This window comes from Vipera ursinii, assembly GCF_947247035.1.
Source record: "Vipera ursinii genome assembly, chromosome: 3".
NCBI lineage: Eukaryota > Metazoa > Chordata > Lepidosauria > Squamata > Viperidae > Vipera > Vipera ursinii.
The window spans coordinates 119,523,755-119,541,114 of record NC_139516.1 but is presented as its reverse complement, the minus strand read 5'-3'; the positions used below and the strand labels follow the sequence as shown (position 1 = coordinate 119,541,114).

The 17,360-nt window shown below is 37.4% G+C and overlaps 1 protein-coding gene across 7 annotated transcripts in view; it reads left to right on the top strand.

The window, feature by feature from the left end:
- LOC310637781 (ankyrin repeat and KH domain-containing protein 1-like) overlaps positions 1 to 17,360 on the top strand; it is a 112,884-nt gene that overhangs the window by 10,749 nt on the left and 84,775 nt on the right. For all 7 annotated transcript variants that reach the window (XM_083358324.1, XM_083358323.1, XM_083358320.1 and 4 more), the window contains exons 2-5: positions 5,835 to 5,988; positions 13,671 to 13,827; positions 15,905 to 16,052; positions 16,754 to 16,901. In XM_083358324.1, the coding sequence (XP_083214450.1) occupies positions 5,835 to 5,988; positions 13,671 to 13,827; positions 15,905 to 16,052; positions 16,754 to 16,901 (607 nt within the window). The remainder of the gene's footprint in view (positions 1 to 5,834; positions 5,989 to 13,670; positions 13,828 to 15,904; positions 16,053 to 16,753; positions 16,902 to 17,360) is intronic.

Here is a 17,360-nt window from a genome sequence, read left to right as displayed (position 1 = left end):
TGTTTCTTTTGACCATTTTCCTGAATACTTGGGGAGTACAGTTCCTCATGTCTTACATGTAAGAAGGTGTTTTTTTTCCCCATATGTCAGGTAGATAAATTTCTGGCAGTGGGGAATCTTCAAAGAGGTTTCTCTTGGTGACTTAAGTAACTAGACAGGTTCATCCTGAGAGAAACAGGCCTTAAGCAATTTGGGGTTTAACAGGTTAACAAAAAAACCTTAATTTGTGCCAAGTAAACAAATGGCAACTAGTGCAACTCTTCCAGTATAGGCATTGTATGAGTTTATGAGCTTCCCGTAATATTTTAAATAGCTATTATGAAAATCAGAATGCTGAATTAATAGTCTTTTGCAACAGAGTTCTTTTGTTTTATTACAAGATCTTCATCTTTCTTTTAACATTTATTAATATAGTATATTAATTCAAAGGATTCACACTAGAGCTTTCATGTATAAGACATATTGTAGCAATAGTTTTTTAAAAATGCAGTTGCTGCTGACTCATCACTATATCCAGGGTCTTTTCAAGGGGAGCCCAATATATTTATAGAAATGGAATGGTGTAATGCCATTTAAAGATGAAGATTTGTTCAGTCAATGTGGGTTGATATTTTTTTTATTTTAGAATATATATTAATGAAGAATTATCATAAACCTAATTCTTAAAATATGCTGTTGATCTTGATCCTATAATTGTATGAGTTAACTCGACTCCTCCCCAATTCCAATTTATCATAAAACTTGTTTTCTATTTTGATCTTTAATATTTTTTCCTTATTTCTTCAATAGCAAAAGCCAAAATATTTTTAAAATCCCATAGAATAGTACTTTAATAAAGTAATGTACTTTATTGTACATTAACTATTTTGTTTCCACAAAATAAGTTTTTTTCCAAATTCAAAACATACTTATCTGACAAAAAGCATTGCTTCATCAAATTAGTCTTTTGTGTAAGCTTACATAGAATGATTTTGCATAACCTGTCTTAATTTTTTATTGTAAAAGCTTGTTTAAGTTTATCTTTATATAATTACCCCGAATGATGTAAATAACCAGATAAAATTATTCTATATGCTGTGTGATGCATGCTTTGTTCAAGTAATAACATTAAAATTCACAACAGCCAGTGGTGGTGTATGACAAAGTTTGGGCTTAAACAGTGATAAGAGCAGCAAAATATGTGTGCTCCACAGTATGCATGCTCCTATATTTCTTCCCTATAGCCCTTTACAGATGACCCAGACTCTTTGTAGATATACTCATTTGTATCCACTTTACAGATATGACCACTTACATCTGCTCAGGATTAGATATCACTTGGGGATAACTAGAAGTTTATAGAGTGGCATCTTGAAATCTCAGGATTCTTCTGAGTTTGTAGCATAAATAAATTAGATCCTTATACTACAAAAGCTCTGCCATCTAGGCACTGGACCTATGGCTAGGGTTGGTGTAGTTAGCTGGATATGAGAAGTATTTAATGCCTGTCTGAGATACTGTGATTTGATGTTAGTGCTTTTTTTGTAAAAGAAAAAGGTGCCGGAACTCACACATGTCGTACAACCCGCCTTGCTTACCCTACAAGGTTCCATCCAAAAAAGGTGCCGGAACTCCGTTCTGAGCGTTCTATGAGGAAAAAAGCCCTGATGTTAGTGTTGAAAGACATTTTAATGAGATTATCTCTTGATCTACCCAGATGTCTGCCTGGTCTTGAATCCCTTGTTTTTGAGGTAAATTGTTAAGAAGGTGGAGAATTAACTGACAGAGTCTTGCAACTACCCTGAACTGAAAGTGATTCCTTTCAAACATGATTATCGCAGAATTGTTTTTAGTAATATTTACTGAAAAGAAAGAGATGTGGTTCAGAAATTCCAGGCACTAAATGAAGAATTTCTCATTTAAAGCTAGTAGATATCTCTACATTTGGGCACAGAAAATTATTTTTAAAAAACAGCCTTTCTTTGTTCCTGCAAGGAACAAGTCTTGAATTTGCACCCGGCTGTTTTTTTGTAACAATCTCATGACTGGTTTAATTCTTATAGCATCTTATCCCTCAAGCTTTCTTCCTCTCCTTCTTAGGGTCTGGAAGACTATATTTCTTACTCTAGGAAAAATCTACAGTTGAATCAAAACATCAATTACAAATAATCGTAAGAGGAAATTGGTAATCTAAATGTATGGAGAGAGTATGGTCTGACTATATTATTCAGTTGTGATTGATGCCATCAGCCATTAATTCCTACCGGTTTGGGGGGGTTGGAAGCACTGTTTCTTTTTTTGAGGGGAAGGTTCACTTTTATCTTAGTGGCCAACTATCAGATGGTAGTAATGGAGGAAAAGCAATGGAGCCTGTGTTTCCTGACTCCCATGCATTAAATCACTAGGACAGAGGTAATCCCTGTTAGGCATCCTCAGATGCGCGAAGTACAAAAGATGATCTTGATGGAAATATGTAGGAACTGTTGCCTAGGCACAAAGGGCTAGAGCACTCTTTTAAGCCCAGAATAACCACATAACATACAGAAGAGGCTCATGCTGCTCTAATTCATTTAATTACCATATAATGATGTCAACCCCACTAAGTGGACCAGATTGCAAATTCAATCTACCATTGAAAATACATTTATTGAAATTGATTATTATAACAGAATCTTACAAGTCTGATTATCCAGTACAACCACCTCTTTTTTGGCTAACCAGCTAATGTGGGAGTTATGACCCTTATAGAACTGAGAGATGTTGGAGAGCTGTATGTAGGTGGATTGTTGCAGCTTGTTCTGCATGGCAATTCCTTTGATGACACTAAAAAGTTACAATTGGCACCAAATGAAACAGGCAAGGTCCCAACAAACCCCTCCATTGCAAAAGAATTGCTGTTTTGTGATTACTGGATTCAAGGTACTGGTCATTACCTGTAAAGCTCTACAAGCTTAGGCAGCAAGATATTTTAAGGATGAGTTTGTTGAAAATGTTTCTTCCCTTCCATCAGATAGCTGAGAAGGGTCTTGTCCTAATCAGACAGCACAATAACAAAATTGATGAAAAAGTAATTTGGTAACTAATGCCTGCATTTATGGCCTTCACAGATCCCCCATCAAAATGGCATATGCTGCCAATGGAGATACACTTGGACCCCTCCCTGTCTCTTGACCTTTCTTTTTAAAAGGGTCTTTGATGTTTCAGATAACTAGTGAAAAAGGAATTTAAAAACTTAACTACTTTTTATTTTATCATATCTGGTTCATTGTATTTTGAGATTGCTCAGTTGAATTGTTAGATTGGATTAAACAGATTTTATAAATGAATGAATTGATTTTTTTTTTGGCAAAGAAAAATGTCATAAGGTTTTAACATTTCAAAAAAAAATATTTCTCTACTTTTTCTGAGTAGCTGAAATTGTACCATTATTGCTTCTTGGAAACAAATGTGTTTAAAGTATATAATTTAAGAGCACTGAAGGGAACCTGAATATTGCTTATGCATTTCTATTTTTATGCGGTATTGCTGTTTTAAGTAGTACAAGTTATCCTCAACTTCTTATCACAATTGGGACTAGAATTTCTGTCACAAGGTGATGCAGTCATAAAGTGAAATGTCACATGGATGCATCACTTAGTGACCACAATCCCAGTTTACTGTGATTAATTGAGAGCTACCCCATCTAAGCCATCTGGGGCTTGGCCCCTTCCAGCCCTGAGTCTCAGGATGGTAAGAGATTTTCCAACTCATCTTACCTACTCATTTCTCCCCAGGGCTGCTCCTTTGTTCCCTGCACCCTACCTTGCAGTTCTGACAGGCAGCCCTAACCCAGACCCAGCCTCAATTGCCCTTGCAACTCTGCACACTCTAAGCCCCCAGGCATCCTCAGTTGACCTTTGGCGTCTTCTTTCTGCTGCTGCTGTCCACGTGTGCTGGGCTGGGCTTGGCTTTTGACTGAGAAAAAAAGCAGCTTCTTTGCAAGGAGCTTCAGGTTCCCAAAACAAAGCTGAAAGCATTCCCTTTGCAAAGAGCAAAGGTGGGCTGAGCAAGGTTTTGTTTTTTTTTTTGAACCCAAAGCTTAGCCCTGGCCAGAAGCTCTGTGCAAAGGGACTGCTTTTTTGTTCCTCAGCCAAAGCCCAGCCCAGTCTGGTCCAGCAGTCAGGCTGGGCATCCCTGGTCAGCAACGAGAGCAAGAAGATGCTGAAGGGCGGCAGGAAGCCAAAATGGATGGGTGGGAGGTGGGCAGGTAGAGGGAGCTGAAGTGCCCCAGTAGTTTTATGTACAGGTGGTCGTACGTTAACTCCCTTTAAAGAGTTGGTGTATTGATAGGCAACATGGAAGTTCGGTGGGATAAGGATTTATATTTATATTTGTAAAATAAAAATATTCCCAGGTGACTTATATAGAAATAGAAAACTTTTAGACATGCTAATGAATTTAGGAATTGTTTTTAAGTCCAAAAATAGCAGTAGAATTGCATATTTTATCTGAAGTCTTCAGTTTTTCTAACAAAAGACTAGTTCTCCATGTACCAATTTTTCGCTTTAAAAGTCACTTTCAAATTTTTCACTTTAGAAGACCAAGTACAGTTTAGATACATTATTTTCCTCCTAGCAGGTCAAAGGGTAATACTGCTGATGTTATTCATAATTTTGGAGGATCAGGAGTAAATACTGTTTCTGTCAGGTCTCCTATGTAATAAATAATGCATCAGGTCCATCAAAATGTGTTTTAGACAAGCCATTCAAACATTTCATATGCATTAGAAGAACATTATCGGCAAAATACATAAAAATTTTTTTTTTAAAATTCCATTTATATCCCGCCCTTCTCCGAAGACTCAGGGCGGCTTACAAGCTTAGCAGTAGCCTTCATTCTATGTATATGCCTGCTTATTAGGGCTTTCACACACACCCCAAGCGGCATTATTACAAAGTCAGCTTAATTGCCCCCAACAATCTGGGTCCTCATGTGGGTCTTGCCTTACAAAAGCAGTGCTATTGGATTTTCTGGGCTGATTGGCCCTCAGCAGCAACAATATGTTGACCATTGTTAACATTTTAACTTTTTAATATTCTAGGCACACTCTGTCTAAAAAAGTTGCCATTGTTTTATAGCGAACCAGAGTTGGCTAATTCAGGAAGAACAGAAATCCTACATTTATCTGTACTTTTTAAAAAATTGTGGTGTGCCATGAATACTTAAGGCAGTACTACAGGTAGCCCGGTTCATTTAGTGACTGTTCAATATTACAACAAACTGGGAAAAGTGACTTATGACCGTTTTTCACTCTTTATGGCCCCATGGTCACATGATCAAAATTCAGCCACTTGGCAAATGACTCATATTTATGACGGTTACAGTACCCTAGGGCAGGGGTAGGCAACCTCGGCTCTTTTATGACTCATGGACTTCAACTCCCAGAATTCCTGAGCCAGCTATGCTGGCTCAGGAATTCTGGGAGTTGAAGTCCACGAGTCATAAAAGAGCCGAGGTTGCCGACCCCTGCCCTAGGGTTATGTGATCACCTTTTGCAACCTTCGGACACACAAAGTCAAGGGAGCAGCCAGGTTCACTTAACAACCATCTTACTAACACAACAACTGCAGCGATTCACTTAACAACCATGTTACTAACTTAATAGCTGTAATGAATCAGTTAACAACTATCTCAGCAACATAAATTTTGAGTTCAGTTGTGATCATAAGTCGAGGATCACCTGTATTCTATCTATGCTTCCGTAATATTTGGTCTGGAAAAATAAAATACTTATGAGAGATGATAGTATATTCTGGTAACATATCTCCCAGTTTTATTGTGTGTTAGAATAAACTTTTATATTTTTCCTCAAATAGGTCGAATCGTTTATTTTGGACCAAGAAGATCTGGATAACCCAGTGCTTAAAACAACATCTGAGATATTTTTGTCAAGTGCTGCTGAAGGAGCAGACCTACGGACAGTGGATCCAGAAACACAAGCAAGATTAGAAGCTTTATTGGAAGCAGCAGGTAATTTTTTTTTAAAAAAATGGCAGTATTTTTTTAGGATGAACTAATTGTTTTAACCTGAGGAAATAACCATCATAATACTTGGCACTTTTAACAACTTGAAATTAAAGCTAAGAACGGAATTTGAATTTCTGTTGAATTGAAATAAGCTATTTTTTTTTAGCAAGTGTTTTTAAGGAATGCAAGAAGTAGGAACAAACGTAACTTTTTACAAAAGATTTTCCTAAAAAGAAGACGTGGTTATCTCCATTAAGATACAGATTCAAATAGTGGGAAATTCTAAGACCATAAAGTTGGAAGAGACATTTATGGGAATTCAATAAAATTCTTTTCACAATGCAAGGAAACATTATTGACAGGTGGCTGTTTGGCATCTGGTTGAAAATATCTAGTGAAAGGAAGCTCATTACCTCTCCTTATACCGTTCTCCTATTAAATTCTAAAAAGTACTGGGAACCTTTCTAAGATTTCATTAGAAAAATACCTTTCTATCGCTTAAGTCCGTAAAACTATAAAGCAGCGGAAAGAGACAAGAAAGGTTCATTTGGGGAATGTACAGACATGTCTCAAGTATGGTGAGAAGGAGGAAGGTGAACTCCACCTCCTTGCAGTGTTTGAGGCGTGTTTGTGTGTCCCCCCAAAAAGAAGCCTTCCTCTTCTCCTTCCAGTGCTTTGAAAAGGGGGAAGAGGGAGTCAAGCACATGTCTCCAACGTAGCGAGAAGGAGAAAGGAAAACACTCTGCCTCCTAATAAGAGTTGACATACACTTGAAGGAAGCCTTCCCTCTCTTTAAAGCCCTTCCCCAGCAGAGAGGGAGCTTCCTCACTAACCAAAGTCCCTGGTAACTGCTGACCGATAGGATGGGGCTCTGAATGGTGTAGGGGGGGGGAGAGCTGAACCCAACCCGGCAGTGGGGGAGGGATGGGTAAAGGCTGGGGCAAGCACTGCCACAATAGTGAAACCTACCAGTAGGAAGGAAGCCACTGGCAGGACAGTTCAGTTGCCGTGCGTGGGGAAAGGCTCGGATCAGGGCAGCTTTAATGGCTTCTCCATCCCTCTGGCCTGCCTGCTTCCTGCCTTCCCATCCCAGTGTAAGGCTGAGCTGGGGCTTCCCATTCTAGGGCAGACTGCAACTTCTTTCCCAGCCTCCCTGCATTCATGCCACATTGCAGCACCCTGTCCGCTCCTCCCCAAGGCACCCTGCGCTGGGACATTCACTTAACAATCCATACAGTCAGATAGCAAACACAGTTGATTTTGGGGTTGTTGAATGAAATGGTTCACTTAATGAACACCACAGTTTTTTTTTAATCCCATTTATATCCCGCCCTTCTCCGAAGACTCAGGGCGGCTTACAATCTAAGCACAAATCAATGTTTACATCTTAATAGGCAGGTCCCTTATGGTCATAAGTCGAGAACTAATTGTATTGATTTGTTAATATTTCCCAAACCCTTTAAAATGTAGGTTTTACGACCTTATCTACTTAGCAAAATTAAGAGACAGATAATCATAATATTTCGTTAGGTTAGTTGTAAGCTGTTAAGTTAGCAGCCTGGCTGCCAGATACAACCACAGTAAACGCTACTATCCTACTGTTTGCTGATGTTTTTGTTGTGTTTGGAAGTGCTGGCTACAAAAACTGTGACTCAGATTTGTAGCAGGAAAAAAGTGATGATTTTTGATACTAGTATTGGTTAGCAAAGTGGACAAACTTGTTGAAGTTTGAAGTATGGAAACATCAAGTGGGAAAATAGGGGAAGGATTAAAAGACAGAAATAACATAAGGAAACAGTTGTTCAGCTTCACCCATAAAGATATATATAATGAAAAATGGGGATACTGGATTTGTTCCTATTGCAAGGGAGGAATTGGAAGGTTCCTTCTCCATCATTGGTTGGAACAATGGTTGGAAACTGACCAAAGAGAGAAGCAACCTGGAATTAAGGAGAAAATTCCTAACAATGAGGACAATTAACCAGTGGAACAGCTTGCCTCCAGAAATCGTGGGTGGTTTCACAGGAGGTTTTTAAGAAGAGACTGGACAGTCACTTGTCTGAAATGGTATATAGGTTCTCCTGCTTGAGCAGGGGGCTAGACTAGAAGACCTCCAAGGTCCCTTCCAGCTCTATTCTATTCATTGGAGATTTTAAAAGAAACGATTGGACAACCATTTTTCTGAAATGGTATAGAGCAGGGGTAGGCTGGCTCAGGAATTCTAGGAGTTGAAGTCCACGAGTCATAAAAGAGCCAAGGTTGCCTACCTCTGGTATAGACTCTCCTGCTTGAGAAAAGGGTTGGATCAGAAGACCTCCAAGATCCCTTTCCAACTCTTATTCTTTATTCCATTTTATTTATGCTGCCATAAAGTGTGGTGCCACCACTTAGTGACAAGTCTGACAATTCTATTTCAGAAAATATAACAGAATATGAACATAGTCATCAAGTCAGAAGTTGCGATTATGTGAGTTCCTTGCTTAATGTAGGTAACAGGGAACCATCAGAAATGTCAGTAAGTGGTGGGGTCTCATGACCTCACATTTATGACAGCATTCATTAGCGATAGAAATTCCAACTTCAGTTGTCATTAAGAGAGTACTACCTGTACAGTACATCTATTCTTAATATGTTTACTATTCGTATAGAGCTGCACCCCCAACCTTTTGGGCACCAGGGACCAGTTCTGTGGAGAGAGGTTTTTCTGCAGACCAGAGGGGGTGGGGTTTCGCATGTTGCCTGCATCTCGCGGATGGGCCTTCGCTTGTTTGCGTGGCCCGGTTGCTGGCATGCTGCAGCCTGGTGCCAGTCCATGGACTGGGAATTGGGGACCTCTGGTATAGAGTATTCATTTTCATTTGTGGTTGTCATGTTTTAATTATATCAAAAGTGTACTATTGAAGTGCTATTTACATGAGTTGCCTTTAAAAAGTATCTGGAAACTAGTGAAGAATTGAGGAACTTGTCGTTCTACTATGCTGTTGAACTTCCCCTCCCAAAATTATTCAGATTTAACCATACTAATAGGAACTGGTGAGAATTGTAGTTCAATAATATCAAGAATGTCATACACACCCACTGGAAGTTTCACTTGATTAGAATGCCATAATCTGCTTGTTGAATGGACCAACTATTGCAACATGTGACTTTTTTAAAGAAGCATCTGCAAGCGCCTTGGTGGAGCAGTGGGCTAATGCCTCCTTAAGTAACACCAGCTGCCTGCAGTTAGTGCAGGTTGGAGTCCCACCAGGCTCAAGGTTGACTCAGCCTTCCATCCTTCCGAGGTAGGTAAAATGAGGACCCAGATTGTTGGGGGCAATAAGCTGACTTTGTAATAATGCCGCTTGGGGGGCAGGGCGCGAAAGCCCTAATAAGCAGGCATATACATAGAATGAAGGCTATTGCTAAGCACATTGATTTGTGCTTTAGATTGTAAGCCGCCCTGAGTCTTCGGAGAAGGGCAGGATATAAATCGGATTAAAAAAAAGTGGAGTGTCATTTTAGTTATATAAATATAACTAAATAAATAACTGGTAGTTTTTATTTTTACGATTCTAAAAGGCTTGGGGCTGTAAGAATGGTTAAACCTTCTCATGCATACCTGCTTGTTAAAGATATTTTTCAAAATATCTAAATCTGGTACCAGTAAATTTAAATTAACTGAGCTTCCTGGTTGCATTTTAGATATTATATAATGAATATTGGCTTTGGGGTGCCTGTGTGCAGTATTGTGGTTAAATGTCTGTGGAGATTCTCAGTTTTCTGGGTCATAGTTATCCCAAAGGTGCTTTTTCAGGAGGCAACTGGACTTTCTTGTTGTTTTTTTCTTTGAAGATGTTTCACTTCTCATCCAAGAAGCTTCTTCAGCTCAGAGCTGAAGAAACTTGTTGAATGAGAAGCGAAATGCCTTCAAAGAAAAAACAAGAAAGTCCAGTTGCCTTGTGAAAAGGCACCTTTGGGTTATTGTGGTTAAAGCTATGTATCCTGATCCATTGTAATGTCCTGCTGATACTTGAATCTTTTTGAATCTGCAGTCTGTGTCCCACATGGCCCTTAAAATATTTGTAGGAAGAGGAGCTTTGCTGAGATGGTGAAGGTACTGCAAATCAAGAGCAGTTAAAACTACAGGAAAGTTGATTAAGGGTAGTTTAACTTTTAGAGGCTGCCTTTTTAACTGGTCTGTTCCCCTTCCCTAGAAACCTTCCAACAGGTGTTAAGTAAACATTTGTCCAAAATATTGTACTAGATCTTGTACTAGTAGGATGCTAGAGCCACAAAGCAAGGAGTTGGAAAAGAGAAGCTTTAAGATCCATTTTAACACTTAATGGTTTTAAGAAATCTGGTCAGTACCTTTGAAGTGTTCTGATGTGCGTAGGGAAGTTTTTACTGCCTCTGCCTATTAAAAGCCAACCTGGATGATGGCAGTAAGGAAATGCATAGAGGGATTGGGAGGGGGGCTGATAAGGAAATAAGGTGGTAAATGTGAGTCACAATAAGCACGAGGGACAGGTGGATTTTGGCAAACAATAGGAATGTGAACCTGAAAGAGAAGTGGTTAAGATAGTTCATTTTTTGTTCATGAGAGTTGCTTGTAAGAGAAGGGGAAATAAATGGGGAGGGGGGGCTGGTTTCAGATGATTTAAAAAAAATAGAGTTGTGATTTGGGTTGAAACTCCACTATTGCCTTGTTTAGGTACTACATGTTCTGTTTAATCCTTGTCAGTTTGCCACTTTGTAAAATGCTCTTGTGTTTTTGATAAGCCTTCCTCTTGAAAATCATGTCACCTGTTGTAGTTTTTCAAAGATTCCAAATTCCAAAAATTTCTCTGATGAAGAATTAATGGATTGTTTAGTTCATGTTTCTGTATTTAAATATTTTAGATATGCATGTTTAACTGTTAATTGTTTTGAGTAGCTTAGAGATGAAAAGCTGAAATCTAAATGAAATAACAAAAATATTTAAAATTTTAAGAACTGTTGAAATAATATATATGTTTAAAAGCACATCAAACAGTTTAAATACCTTCAAAATGTTAAATTCAAATTATTTATAGAGTTTTGCCCCCTAAATGCATACATTATCTTTGTACTCAAAGAAATGGTTGAAGTCTCTGAACTCTCTCTGCATGCTAGTTTTTGCATGCCTGAAAAGCGATGAACATAACTATTCCCTTTAAAATTATAGCAAATTATGGCAGCGTTATTTGGAAAAATATACATTTTTAGAAAAGCATTGTTGTACTAATTTAACAAACAGTTTATTAAATGATATAGTATCAGTTTAATTTAAACAAAGCTTGACCACTTAGGTCCTTAGTCCAGTACCAATCTAGGCTGAAGGGATGGAGAAAAGAAGATATATTGCTATAATTTATAAAAATTGCATTCTTTTGGGAAAATACTTCTTTCTACTACCAATAATGGGGGCATATATCAGGTGTTAAGTCAGTGAGAGAGAATAGGATTTTATATACATACAAACATGTGTTTTATAGAGCTGCCCATCTCACAGCTCTGTATTGCTCTGACTGAGCAGTATACAAAGATTAAAAGCCAGTTTGGTGTACTGGTTAAGGTGCTGGTGTAGAAACCAGAAAAATGTGAGTTGTAGATCTGCCTTAAGCAAGAAAGCTGGTTGGGTGAACTTGAGCCAGTCACTTACTCTGTCTCAGCCCGACCCACCTCACAGGGTCGCCGTGGAGAAAACAGGAAGTAGTTTAGGTATATGTTTGCTGCCTTGAGTTACTTATAAAGTAATGTGAGATAAAGGTTTAATAAATAAAACTACAGTAACATATGTTACACTCTTAGTTAAGACAACGCCACCCCCAAATAAAAGGAATACAATGGAAGTCTGACGAGTAAGGATTAGTAAAGATGGGTTTTTTGGGTAAGAGGCTTAGTGTTAAGGCACCAGGCTAAAAACCAGGAAATTGTGAATTCTAGTCTCACCTTAGGCAGGAAAGACAGGAGGTGACTTGTAGACAGTCACATTCTCAACCAAACCCATCTCACAGGGTTGTGAGGAGGAAAAAGGAGTATTAGGTATGTTTAACATTTTGAGTTAATTATAAAAAAAACTTGAGGAGGAAGGGGTGGAAGCTCCGTCAGATTCATGCTACCTTATTGATATATTACAATAATTCTGGTGTATTAATAATATTTTGAAACTCAAATACTTTGGCCACCTAATGAGAAGAAAGGACTCACTGGAGAAGAGCCTAATGCTGAGAAAGATTGAGGGCAAGAGAAGAAAGGGACGACAGAGAATGAGGTGGCTGGATGGAGTCACTGAAGCAGTAGACGTGAGCCTAAATGGACTCCAGAAGATGGTAGAGGACAGGAAGGCCTGGAGGAACGTTGTCCATGGGGTCGCGATGGGTCGGACACAACTTCGCAACTAACAACAACAATAATATTTCCTTTTTTTTCTTTTGGTTGGATATATTTCCAGGACTGAGAGAAGGGATGGTCAACATGGGTTATATATAGCTCCCTAGTACTCTTAACAATTATAGACGACATTTAAAATTGATTTTTAAAGATTAGCACATTCTGTAAACTTAGAAAAAGAGACAACAATAATTCAGACTTCTCAATTTGGTGTTATGTATATACATTGGAATTACTTCCAGATTTGATAGCCAACCTGATAGCACGCTAGCAATATGGAGTAGAAAGAAATATGGGGTAGTGGATTCAGCTTAGGTTGCCATTGCTTGCAAATTGGCTGAATGAGGTGTGAAATAAAAAGGATACTAACTTTGGCTCCAACCATTTTATTTCATGAGTCATTTGCATGCATTCCTTACCATAGACTTTGTTAGAGATAGATTCTAGTTAAGGTATCTCAGTGGTCCAGTGATTACATAGTGAATTCTTTTCCTATGGTAGTATCTTTCTCGAAAAGTTCCTTTTATTTTGAGATGACCTACTGGGACCAAGGGAAAATTAAAAACATTTAATTTTTAAATAAATCTTAAAGAAGCTGTTATTTTTAATTATAAAATAAATAAAATTTGCATTAGAAAGGTATACAATCTATATTTCACTACAATGGAAAACTTTTTACAGTGGTACATGTATGAATGAAATAAATGTAGCAATTAAGAGGGGAAAAGGGTAAAGGAAAATAGCTAATATGTAGTAGTCCTGCAAAAAAATTGGATCCCAAATTAATAATTAGTTTCTACATAAAATCACATTAATTTCTACCATTCCCTGCAAGTATAGCTAATTCTGCATCCAGCTCATAGTGATCTAAAATAGTTCTTATCATCTTAAACTTCTAGGAAATTGATTAATTTATGTAGGTGCAAACAACTTAATTTGAATCTACACCAGTCTTCGTACTATCTGAAAATTTGGGAAATCTGTAGTTAAAAAAAAAATTGAAGTCTTGCATTCCACGACACTGAGCCCTTTTTCTTCTTTATTTTACTTTTCAGGATTAGGTTTTTTTATAAATGTAGCAACTAGAATTATGTGCAGTGAAGGTTGTTTTAGCCAGCTTTGGTGTGTTTTTATTTTAAACAATATATTTAAACAATTGAACATTTAGTTCTTTGGCATGTTTGCTACTGTTGCTAACTAATAATGCATGTGGTTGAAGTCTAAAATAGTGTCTCTGCATTTTTTGTGTGGCTTTCGTACTAATCTGATTGATGAACACACATGCGCTGAAGGGATTGGTAAATTGTCCACTGCCGATGGTAAAGCCTTCGCAGATCCTGAGGTGCTCCGAAGATTGACTTCTTCTGTCAGCTGTGCATTGGATGAAGCTGCTGCTGCACTGACCCGGATGAGAGCAGAGAACAATCACAATGCAGGACAAGTGGACAAGTATGTTTGTTTGTTTATGTGTTCAGCATGGAAAAGTATATAATAGCTCAAAGTTTAGAATATCTTGTAACTTTTGGTTTTGAGTTCAGCAACTTAGAATGCAGATATCTAGATTTGAATTTCAGAAGAATAACTAGAATTATAAACTGACATAGGAGTCTGGGTTATGTTTATGGTTTCAGCCTATGCAGAATATTTATTCCAGAACTCTTATCCTTATCTCATAATTACAGTTGCAGGTTCTCACACTGCCACAGTGGCAATTATGAAAAAAGACGTCATTTTTACTTACCTAATTTATTTCATCCCAACTCTTCAGTTGTTATTTTTTTCTATATACTGTTTTGGGGCTTTTTGAATGCTTATGTGTTTTTGACATAAATTTTAAAATAAACGTACAACATTTAATTTTATTTTTCTTTTTGCAACGATGTGACAGGAACACTTGTTATTAGAAAGCTCTTGAAATTATATAGTAGATAGTACAATTATGCAAGAGGACAGTCATCACTATTTTGTATTTTGAAGATAATTCCACCTAGATCCTAGGAAAAGAAATCAATGTAGTTACTATATTTTTTCACTATTACTGACTATACACTGATTAAATATCTGCTGACTTTGTTTAACTATATTAAGCAGTTATAATCTTATAACTTTCTTTCATTCAAACATGAGAATTTCAGTAATTTGAGAGATTTATCTAAAAGTGAGGTTATAGCAGGTGGTTATTTAGCTTCTGGTTGAGCACATTTAGGAAATTGTGGTTATGCTCCTGACCTTCTCTTACTGTTAGAAAACTTTTTTAACATTTAATTGAAATATGTCTTTCAATAATTCAAATCCACTAAACCATATCTTGCAACTTGAAGTGATGGCGTTAATTAACATATGACATCATTTTGAGATTATTATAAAAGGCAAACAAAAATATTTCTCTCAGCCTTTTTTAAACAGTTATACATTCGAGATGCTTTCTGTTTCTCCTCATAGGACTTGGTTTCTAGTCCGCTGATTTATTGCCTTCCTCTGAACCTGTTGCAATTTGTCTTAATTGTGCAAGAATTGAATAAAGTGCATGGAATGGGGTCTGACCAATCGGATTAAAATGGAATAATCATTTCCTTTGATTTTGGAATTACATTAACATTGATTACAATAAGTAATCTTATTAAATCTGCGAACATATCCAACCCATCTTCTTCTATTTTCCCCACAACAACAACAACTGCGAGGAGGGGTGGGTTGAGAAAACCCTTCTTCCTTACCTACTTCAGCTCTCACAGCTCAAATTCTTCATAATTGACTTTGCACTTTTAGAAAGAGATCAGTTAGCAAATCTGTCAAGTTCTCTCCGTTTTAGGAAGCATAATAAAATGGAATTAGCAAGTACTTTAGAACTGTATATTTCTTATATTCTATACGTTTTTATAAAATATTTTAAGAAAACCATGTAAATTTAAAATTTGGATTTAATAAACAACACCCTTTATTTAATCTGCTTACCGGTAACATTTGTTTTTTAAATTGTCTTATGTGCATTTGCACTATCCTTCCATTGCAAGATGTTATCTTCCCCTGAGAGGAGGAGAGTGGAAAAACAGTAAATTACTTTCATGAACTTAACAGAATGGGCCAGAAATAAAGCTTCTTGTTCAAATACTTTGGACTAGAACAGGGGTGTCAAACTGCCAACCCACGGGCCGGATGCGTCATGCCGAAACCACGCTTCCCCCATTGCGAGTTGCGAGTTTGACACCCCTGGACTAGAACATTCTGAATTATGTTGTGTAGAAATATAAATCTCCCACTATATGATTGTTTGGATAGTCTAAGTAACAGGCAAGTTCCTTTTCTTCCCCATTTAAACACTTCGGGTTTTTTTTCTGGAATAGTATGAAATGAGGCACAATTCTATTTTGGATGGGAAAACATTGTCTGAGCTAATAGTTGCTAGGTTACTAAGCCTTTTTAAAAAGTGTTTCATTAACCAGTTTCTTAAACGTATCGGCTGTTCTTAAATTAAGATTAACAGTGGCTAATTTTATTACAATTTTATTTAAAATATATCTTCTAGTCGCAGTTTGGCAGAAGCTTGTTCAGATGGGGATGTAAATGCGGTTCGGAAATTGCTTGATGAAGGAAGAAGTGTAAATGAACATACAGAAGAAGGAGAGAGTTTACTTTGCTTGGCTTGTTCAGCTGGATATTATGAATTGGCACAAGTGAGTAGTTTGCAACATGTTTTTTTTAGAGTTTTTGATGCAAATGTAACTAGGTTGCTGGAGGGACAGCCACAGAAGTGCAGAATAATATCTATATTAAAATTGCTGCATTGATTGCCAGTAGGATTTTGAATCCAATACAAAGAGCTAGTGGTTACTTTTAAAGCTATATACAAGTGCAGTTCTTAGATATATTGGACAATGACTGCTAGAATTGAGCCTGCCAGTCCACTCTGAATTTAGAGAAAACTTATTCAGAGCTATCCTCCTTGTGAGATACATGGGGCATGGATGAGAGGATAGGCTCTTCCACTTGGTGGAATACTCCTCCTCCAGAAGTACTTACAATCTGAAAATAAGTTAAAATCTGTAATATTTCATTCAGTCTTGAGCCCCTGCTGATTGAGGATATCTAGTTGGAGATTTTGATCATGATGTTATTTTTACATTGTTTTTGTTTTGTTTCATTTTGTCCAGTGTCCTTGGGGATTGAATGAGCTTATAAGTAAGGTAGTTAAATAAATGGTAACCTGATATCTGAGCAGACAAAGACTATTCTGCATATGACCAGCACAGAGCTGATGTCTTAGAAGTGTGTGGTTTTTTTAGTTAAACTTCTGATTCTTTTGAATCATTTAGAAATAGCTAAAGCTTTAAGAATAGCAGGAAAGAAATAAGGCTAACATGTTTGATTTGTACAGGTGCTGCTCGCCATGCATGCAAATGTTGAAGACAGAGGGAATAAAGGAGATATAACTCCACTCATGGCAGCAGCCAGTGGAGGTTATGTGGACATTGTAAAACTGCTCCTTGTTCATTGTGCTGATGTTAATGCCCAGTCATCTACAGGTAAAGTATTACAAAATCAATGAAAAACACTTAATTTTGGGTGCAAGTCCCAGTTTCCTATTTGCAGGCTTGTATCAGATTTCTGCTACAAATAGAGTCATATTTTTAAAAAGTAATGCTAAACATGAGAAATAACTTGTCATCAGTGTTTTAAAAAATAACTTCCAATAAAAGTTGAAGAAGAAATTGAGATAGTATTATCTAAAACGGGTGTCAAACTGCCAGCCTCTGGGCTGGATGCGTCATGCGGAAGCCACGCCCACCCCATTGCTAACAATGGCAAAACAGTCCCAATACGTCACGTGACATCACAAGTTTGACATGTCTGATCTAAAATATTTGAAAAACAGCATCACACAATTTGGAAAAAGATAAATAGATCCATTGAGGTTCGTTAAATCCAATCTTAAATTGGTCCAATTATGAAACATTTGAATAATTGCCAGATCTAAGAAAGAA